Source organism: Bos grunniens, chromosome X (assembly GCF_055505025.1).
Source record: "Bos grunniens cultivar Pamir isolate PY7600 chromosome X, Bosgru_T2T1.0, whole genome shotgun sequence".
NCBI lineage: Eukaryota > Metazoa > Chordata > Mammalia > Artiodactyla > Bovidae > Bos > Bos grunniens.
Genome location: NC_141194.1, coordinates 58,292,489 through 58,301,456, shown reverse-complemented (window position 1 = coordinate 58,301,456; position 8,968 = coordinate 58,292,489). Strand labels below are relative to the sequence as shown.

General features: G+C 44.2%; 1 protein-coding gene across 1 annotated transcript; it reads left to right on the top strand.

Moving 5' to 3' along the window:
* Positions 1 to 1,995: 1,995 nt before the first annotated feature.
* On the top strand, positions 1,996 to 7,187 carry LOC147340523 (germ cell-less protein-like 1). The gene has a single exon (XM_086388324.1). It carries the CDS (start codon positions 5,254 to 5,256, stop codon positions 6,757 to 6,759), a length of 1,506 nt encoding a protein of 501 aa, XP_086244450.1. The 5' UTR covers positions 1,996 to 5,253; the 3' UTR covers positions 6,760 to 7,187.
* The last annotated feature ends 1,781 nt before the right edge of the window (positions 7,188 to 8,968 follow it).

Below are 8,968 nucleotides of genomic sequence, written 5' to 3'. Positions count from 1 at the left end.
CATTCAGGTATGACCTAAATCAAATCCCTTATGATTATACAGTGGAAGTGAGAAACAGATTTAAGGGCCTAGATCTGATAGATAAGAGTGCCTGATGAACTATGGAATGAGGTTCGTGACATTGTACAGGAGACAGGGATCAAACCATCCCCATGGAAAAGAAATGCAAAAAAGCAAAATGGCTGTCTGGGGAGGCCTTACAAATAGCTGTGAAAAGAAGAGAAGGGAAAAGCAAAGGAGAAAAGGAAGGATATAAGCATCTGAATGCAGAGTTCCAAAGAATAGCAAGAAGAGATAAGAAAGCCTTCCTCAGCGATCAATGCAAAGAAATAGAGGAAAACAACAGAATGGGAAAGAGTAGAGATCTCTTCAAGAAAACAAGAGATACCAAGGGAACATTTCATGCAAAGATGGGCTCGAGAAAGGACAGAAAAGGTATGGGCCTAACAGAAGCAGAAGATATTCAGGAGAGGTGGCAAGTACACACGGAAGAACTGTACAAAAAAGATCTTCACGAGCCAGATAATCACGATGGTGTGATCACTGACCTAGAGCCAGACATCCTGGAATGTGAAGCCAAGTGGGCCTTAGAAAGCATCACTACGAACAAAGCTAGTGGAGGTGATGGAACTCCAGTGGAGCTATCTCAAATCCTGAAAGATGATGCTGTGAAAGTGCTGGGCTCAATATGCCAGCAGATTTGGAAACTCAGCAGTGGCCACAGGACTGGAAAAGGTCAGTTTTCATTCCAATCCCAAAGAAAGACAATGCCAAAGAATGCTCAAACTACCACACAAGTGCACTCATCTCACATGCTAGTAAAGTAATGCTCAACACTCTCCAAGCCAGGCTTCAGCAATACGTAAACCGTGAACTTCCAGATGTTCAAGCTGGTTTTAGAAAAGGCAGAGGAACCAGAGATCAAATTGCCAACATCCGCTGGATCATGGAAAAAGCAAGAGAGTTCCAGAAAAACATCTATTTCTGCTTTATTGACTATGCCAAAGCCTTTGACTGTGTGGATCACAATAAACTGTGGAAAATTCTGAAAGAGATGGGAATAGCAGACCACCTGACCTGCCTCTGGAGAAATCTGTATGCAGGTCAGGAAGCAACAGTTCGAACTGGACATGGAACAACAGACTGGTTCCAAAGATGAAAAGGAGTACGTCAAGGCTGTTTATTGCCACCCTGCTTATTTACCTTCTATGCAGAGTACATCATGAGAAACGCTGGACTGGAAGAACACAAGCTGGAATCAAGATTGCCGGGAGAAATATCAATAACCTCAGATATGTAGATGACACCACCCTTATGGCAGACAGTGAAGAGGAACTAAAAAGCCTCTTGATGAAAGAGAAAGTGGAGAGTGAAAAAGTTGGCTTAAAGCTCAACATTCAGAAAACGAAGATCATGGCGTCCGGTCCCATCGCTTCATGGGAAATCGATGGGGAAACAGTGGAACAGTGTCAGACTTTATCTTTTTGGGCTCGAAAATCACTGCAGATGGTGACTGAAGCCATGAAACTAAAAGACGCTTGCTCCTTGACAGGAAAGCTATGACCAACCTAGACAGCAGATTCAAAAGCAGAGACACTACTTTGCCAACAGAGGTTCGTCTAGTCAAGGCTATAGTTTTTCCTGTGGTCATGTATGGATGTGAGAGTTGGACTGTGAAGAAGGCTGAGTGCCGAAGAATTGAGGCTTTTGAACTGTGGTGTTGGAGAAGCCTCTTGAGAGTCCCTTGGACTGCAAGGAGATCCAACCAGTCCATTCTGAAGGAGATCAGCCCTGGGATTTCTTTGGAAGGAATGATGCTAAAGCTGAAACTCCAGTACTTTGGCCACCTCATGCGAAGAGTTGACTCATTGGAAAAGACTCTGAGGCTGGGAGGGATTGGGGGCAGGAGGAGAAGGGGACGACAGAGGATGAGATGGCTGGATGGCATCACTGACTCGATGGACGTGAGTCTGGGTGAACTCTGGGAGTTGGTGATGGACAGGGAGGCCTGGCGTGCTGCGATTCGTGGGGTTGCAAAGAGTTGGACACGACTGAGCGATTGATCTGATCTGATCTGATCTGAAAGTCATTTAGCAAACGAAATCAGATGACATGGATATGTCACTGGGCTATACTTAATAGAAGTTCTTGATTGAAGTTCTTCCTGATGATTCTACTATTACTTCTAACGATATTGTTTTCTATACTGCCTGCTTCAAGAAGTGTTGTTCCTTACATTATCAAGTGTGTGACTGAGCCACTGATATAATGATGGTGTGCAGCTCCATATGAAATCCATAAGTATAATGGTGTGACTCTGTATATAAGAAGCAACAAGACAGAATATTTTCCTGGACCAAGAGACTAGTAAGACAGGTGTGGTCCAGAGACTTTTGTTACTCACAGGGCCTAGTCCAGTAATAACACACTGAGTGGCCTATCAGTGAGATCTTTGGCAGACCTGCGAATGAACCCTCCCAGCACCATGGAACAAGATGGTAATGAAATGCTCTGCAAACCATGGTCAAACTCATGGCCATAAAAGGGCCCTGCTCTGGCAACTGGCACTTGCTATCTGCCTCTACAAAGATTAACTCATGGACACTACAGCTGCTGACCTTCAACGTCCCCTGAAAGGAGTTCAGGGTGAAAATCAGAAATTAGGCACTCGCTCTGTGTTCTGGAAAAATGGACAAAACAGGCCTTTGGATAGTTAGAGATTTTCAGGTAAAGATTTTCTTGAGCCCAAATTCTTGCATCTTCTCATACCTAGAAAAGCACCTAAATTGTTAATGGGGACAACTATTTTGGCTTTTACAGTAATACCACAGTAAGAAGCCAAGGCCTACCTGGACAAACTTTGACAACTGGCTACCTCAAGCACCTGTCTACGCTGGGTTATAGACTCATTCACCTGAAAAGAAATTATAAGATTTATTTTGTCTGTTAAATTTCAGGTTTTCATTCTTTCAACTACTTCTAACTGGGTTTTTTATACCTACATTCAAAATGTATATGAATATGCCAGATGGCTCCATTCTTATAAATAGGGCAGCCCAAGTGTTGACTCTACCCAGACCAGGATCAAAGTTACTATCAAATGTAACCTGATTCTTGCAGGTTATTCTTGGACTGCTGATTACAGTAATTCATCTACTGATATTTGGTCTCTGCCTTTTAATCTACTTATCTAGTTTGTTCTTTCTAAAGGATACAATGGCTTCCCAGACAAAGTAACAGTGATGCAGAGATTCTGGCCACTCTTCAAAATGGACTCCCCTGATGTTCCACCATGGTTACAGATACAATCTTGGTTTACAAGCTCTCCTTTGTGAAAAACTATCTTGACTACAATCATTGTAATCATTCTGTTTTTTGCTGTTTGCTCCTTACATATATAACTGTGTATTTACTACTTGGGGCCCTTGGATCAGAAACCCTAAGTAAAAGGGTAAGGAGAATATGTTGCTTCAACCACTTAGGGTCAGTGCCCCTCACCTGCAGGAAGCAGTTACTGACAGATTTCTCTGCCCCTTTCCCCTCAGCAACAATATTCTCCTAAAATAAAAAGGGGGAAATGAGAGAGTTAACTTAGGCAGGTTGATAAGGAGTCAAAGCCTAAGGCCCCTTTAAGGAGGAGATAAACATTCTTTCTTTTTCACATTCTTTGCTATAGATATGTAGGCCTCGTAGGCAGCAGTATCTCTTATTCAAGGACATGTCTTTTTTTTTTTTTTTTTTTAAGCTTTGGATATATGTTATGGGAGAAGGTCTGGGTAAAAACTTCCACAGCTGTAGCTCTGGGTTAACCCGTTCCTTCTGGCTAATCTCGTGCTGATGTCATCCCAGGAGGTATGTTACAGGAAAGGGTCTGGAAAAATTCTCGAAGTCTTGAGGTATCTTTTATCTAGTCTCAGCAGCTAGTTGAGAAGTGTATAACGCCTTGCTTAAAGTAGTGAGGTGGGTTCTCTCCTGCTCCCTTCTGACGTCTATGTCTGAAGCTTTTTCTGTCACTTTCACTTTAGATAAAATCTACACAATGCTCCAAGTGACTGAGACTGTCTTTGGTCCCGAGTTAAATCTTCTCCTTCGGAGACCATGAATCTGGCGGCACTGTTCACCATTCACCATTAGCTGTCACAACTCTAGAGTCAGTATTCATGTTTGTCTCATGCCAAGCACCTCTCAACCTGAAGCATTATATAGACCTTCTTATCAACTTTCTATAGCCATCTAACAGAGAATATTTAAAATGTGATTTAAGGTTATCCTGTCCTATTCAAAGTGTGTAAACATTCTACTCACATGATTTGAATAGGGCAGAATCTTTGCGACCCCATGGACACTAGTTTGCAAGTCTCTGCTATTCATGGAATTTTTCAGGCATGAATACTGGAGTGGGTTGTCGTTTCCTCCTCGAGGAAGTCTTCCCAACCCATGCCTCATGCGTCTCCTGCATTGGCAGGTGGATTGTTTACCACTGGGAATGTTTGGGAAGCCCCAAACATTCTACTCAGGCAAGGTCAAATGACCTGAGAGACTTACCGTTTTCAAAGTTTTTTCCCTTGCATTGTACTTTCCTTGTCATTGAAAGGTCCACACTCTCTCTACACCGAATACTTTGTTTAGCATATAACACTTGTCAGTATTTAATATTATTAATTTCCTCAAAAATCAAAATCCATCTCATTCATTCCTCATTTCTTTCAGTGTTTAAGTTTGTTACATGCTTAGCTGGTGTCTAAAATAGAGACAAAAGCAAAGACTGGGCACACATTGCCACTTTTATCACAGAAAATGTTTTGACAGCCGCAAATGATGGGATAACCTAAGAAAATAATTACAGAAATTAAGGTGCATAGAGCACAGAGCTGGAACCAAGACGTAATTATCCAAAAACAGGAGTGATCAGTAATTATTTCAAATGGGGAAGAGGAAATGATGTTCTTAAGATTCATGGGGAAAATTCATACACAAAGTCCTCTGTTCCACCATTATCCTACGAAGGGAGCCGCAGAGAAATCATCCCTGGAGGGAAAGATACACAGAGTGGAATTCCTGGTACAGAGTGCACTTATCCTGTGATGGGGAGTGGGAGGGGTAGGGGAAAGCCTCGTGGGTGTGGCTTTGCGTGGCGTCCAAGATGACGTCACAAACATCAGCCGTATCCAACGACACCGTGGGCTGAGCTAGTGCCAGTGGCGGCTGCGTCTGGTGAGGAAGCTTGCCCTCTGTACCCCTGAGGTAAAAGCCATGGGAGCAGTAAACAGTCAGATGCCCTCGAACAGAGTGGGGCATGCCCCAGAGGAGCCAGGTGCCCCTGAGGGGGAGGAGGAGGCCGAGGAGGTAGCAGTGGCAGTGATAGAGGAAGGGGAGGAGAGCGAAGAGGCCAGACCCACCACCAGCCAAGGGCGCCACAAGCGGAAGACAGGCCCAGAAGGGCAGCTCTCAAAAGCGCCTCACAGGAAGCGAGCAAAAGACAGTTTAGAGTCCGTTTATAAGACACTTTTTCTGAGAGGAGAAGGGAGTGACGTGCAGATCCGTGCCCTGGGGAAGGAGTGGAACTTGCACAAGGTCTACTTGTGCCGGTCAGGATACTTTGCTAGCATGTTCAGTGGTGCGTGGCGTGAGACAACCATGGATACTGTAGAGTTGCAGATGCCTGACGAGAACATTGATTGTGAGGCACTGCACGAGGCTTTAGGTTCCCTGTACCGAAACTCTGTGCTCATCCCACCCGGTCGAGTGGTCCCCATGCTGGCCACAGCCAGCATGCTGCAGCTGGACAAGCTGATTCAGCAGTGCGGAGAGATAATGAAGGAGACGGTCAGTGATCAGACCGTGTGCAGCTACTACTGCTCTGCTGAGAGCTACGGACTCCAGAACATCAGGGCCATGTGTCTTCAGTGGCTGCTGGACAACCTGATGACCCAGCATAGTGAGGAGTTATTGAGAGAAGTTAGCCTGGATCTCATGAAAGAGGTCATTGCCTCTTCAGAGCTCTTCGTGATGGAGGTAGAGATGGATGTGTACACGACGCTGAAAAAGTGGATGTTCCTGCAGCTGCAGCCGACATGGAGAGGCCCCCGCAGAGACCTGCTGCCTGACGCCGACTCGTGGTTTGCCAGGTCCAGGCAGGAGTCAGAGGGCACCCCTTTCCTGGAGACCGAGCAGGGCAGAGCCTTCGTGCCAGCGTTCCAGCAGCTGCGGCTTGCCTACATGATCTGCGACCTGCCGTCAGCACGCATCATCGACCAGGATGCACTGATCCCTGCCACGTGGCTGACCCCAGTGTACAAAGAGCAGTGGCTTGCCCTCCTCCGGGCTGAGCAGACCAGAGACCTCGGGCCCGTGGATGTCTTCGTGTCCGACCTCCAGAGGACCAGCATGCGGTGCGGGGGCCAGCTCCTCAGGGATAAGCAGTGCAGCTGGCGGTGGGCAGGCTTCAACGTCGGCTGGGACTTGGTGGTGTGCTATGCCAACCGGCGCATCATTTTCAAGCGCAGCGCGCTGAACAAGTCCTGCGGTCTCGGGGTCAGCTTACTCTGGCAGAGAAAGGTCGCGTTCCGCTTGCGCCTGGCCTCCTTGGACAGGGCTGGAAGAGCCATTTTCCGGAAGGAGACAGAACTCCAGGTGCTTTCCCTGGGAAAGGATGAAGAGCTAGAGGTGGTGAATCTGGAGAACGAAGATGTGGTTTTCCCCATATATGTGACCTGTAATTTCCTGTACCTCCCCAGAGAGGGGCGTTTTCCTGAGTGAGGACTCCTGAAAACAAAATCTCAGAGAGGTGAGCAGCTCTTTTCCTGGGGTCAGGGACGACCAGCTTTGTCCAGATGCCAGCTCCTTCTGCGGGACCAACCGGACTTGCCCACCTCTGGTGGCCCACCTCTGTCAGAGTCTTTGTTGAACTGTAGCTCATAATACTTGAGATTGTTTACCTGAGCCTATGAAGAGGAGAAATTTTAAAGCCCTGCTCCCCCAACACCTTTAGACCTCATTTGTGCTGTTAAAGTGGCAACCTGTCCTCCTGGTTTACCATCCATCAATGCCCCCTCCCATCATTTCTGCAAAGTCAAAGACCAGTTGACTTTAGAGAGAACCTGTGAACCTACCTACTCTACTACTGTTGGGGAAACTCTTTTAAAATATGCATTTCCTTTAGCTTGATTAAAGGGATGTTAAAGAAACCGTTTGGTTTCTCTTTCAGTTCGCGTGTTTAGAGCCACTCTGCCCCACTCATTACCACTACTACCGCTAGCTTCCTTTGGATTGCTTCCCTTTCCCCATTCCCTGCCACTAAGCGTGTAGTACTTGGTTCCCATGATCTCTCACTCTGTGAACGCACCCAGGCTACACTGATGATCTTCTCTTTATTGGTTGTTCCTCAACATTCTTAGGTTAGTTGACTTCATATCGTATCTTGATGTTACTTTGGCTTTATTTTGACTTTCCTAGCATTTTAACCCTAGAAAGACGCCTCAAATCTTATACAACCCTATATTGGGGGTGGAGTGGAAGGCGGCAGATTGATGCTATGAGGACATCTCGGTACTAGACAGACTTTTTCTGTGGCATACAGCCATGAATTATTTATGCACCAGAATGCACTCTCTAAGCACGCTGATGGCCTTTGCCCTTCAGAAACATTTGACGTTGGAATTGTACGTGGAAAGACTCTTTCCCGCTTAAAAACAGGTCTGGTAACCTCTGGAAAGGAACGCTTTTGAATTATAATGGGAATTATTTGGCATCTGGAAGTGGCATCACGAGAAGTCCACACTAGTAATCAAAAGGGTAAGATAAAAAGTGTTTTTGTCACAAAAGGAGAAGCACACTAGTCACGATTTGAATTTGTTAGTTTCTGATTACTGTTAACTTACAAATTGTCACCATCCCATTCCCTCCATTGAGTCATTTTGAGGTCAAAGAATGGAAAACTCTATTTAAGAATCCATATAAATAATAAATACATGCTTGGAAAGAGTGTGATAAATTAATACAAGATGAACAAATTAAAAAAATAGTATACTCTATTGGTGTTTGGCAGATTCATGTTGATGTATGGCAAAACCAATACAATATTGTAAAGTAATTAGCCTCCAATTAAAATAAATAAATGTACATTTAAATTAAAAAAAAAAAAAAAACAGTCACCAGATTTAAGGCTTTACTTAGTTGAAATCAGAATTTTCCTTACTGGTGGTTTATGTTTCTCTTCCCAATTAGATTTTATCCATTGTCATTCAGTGAACAAATTACTTTTGACTTTATCCATTCATTCATTCCTTTTACTCTTTAAGGAGATTTGAAAGGCTTCCTTATCCCAAACCCACATACTAGTATTAGAGTAATATTTACGTGACAGTTACTTATATGAAATGGTTCAACCAGGAAGCTGCTGTTGCATCCTTCGATGTTTGCCCTTAATTTTGCAGCCCCCTACCCTTTCTCGTGTTCCCTTATATTCCATATACCTAACCAACTACAAACAATAGACTTCATTTTATTTGTGTTTAAAAATAACTGGGGAGAAGAGTAAGTCATGATTCAGTTGAAACGTAAAAATTATTGTTATTTTTTTTTTTCGGCAAGAATTTCACTTTCTTTATATAAACTCTCTAAGCAATTTGAAATCACTTTTTCTTGAGCTGAATGCCAAGATGCCATTTCATCTAAACAGAGGTATCCTCAGTTGGGAAATTCAGAGACTACTTAGCTACAGGCGTACCTTGACTGAAAGATCTGCTTTTGTTTTCCTACCCAACGAGCTTTAAATCCTTAAATTGCTTGTTGCCGCTTACAATAGAAAGATGTTCAATAATGTACAAAGAGTGACAGCTGAAATACACTCATTTAAACATTTAAACTCTCACAAACCCTGACTGTTGCCATTTGCCAGTTTGGGCAATTTATCCAATACCTGTCTCTATTTTTTCTCTTTTTTTTTTTCTTTTCTTTTTGACTGCTC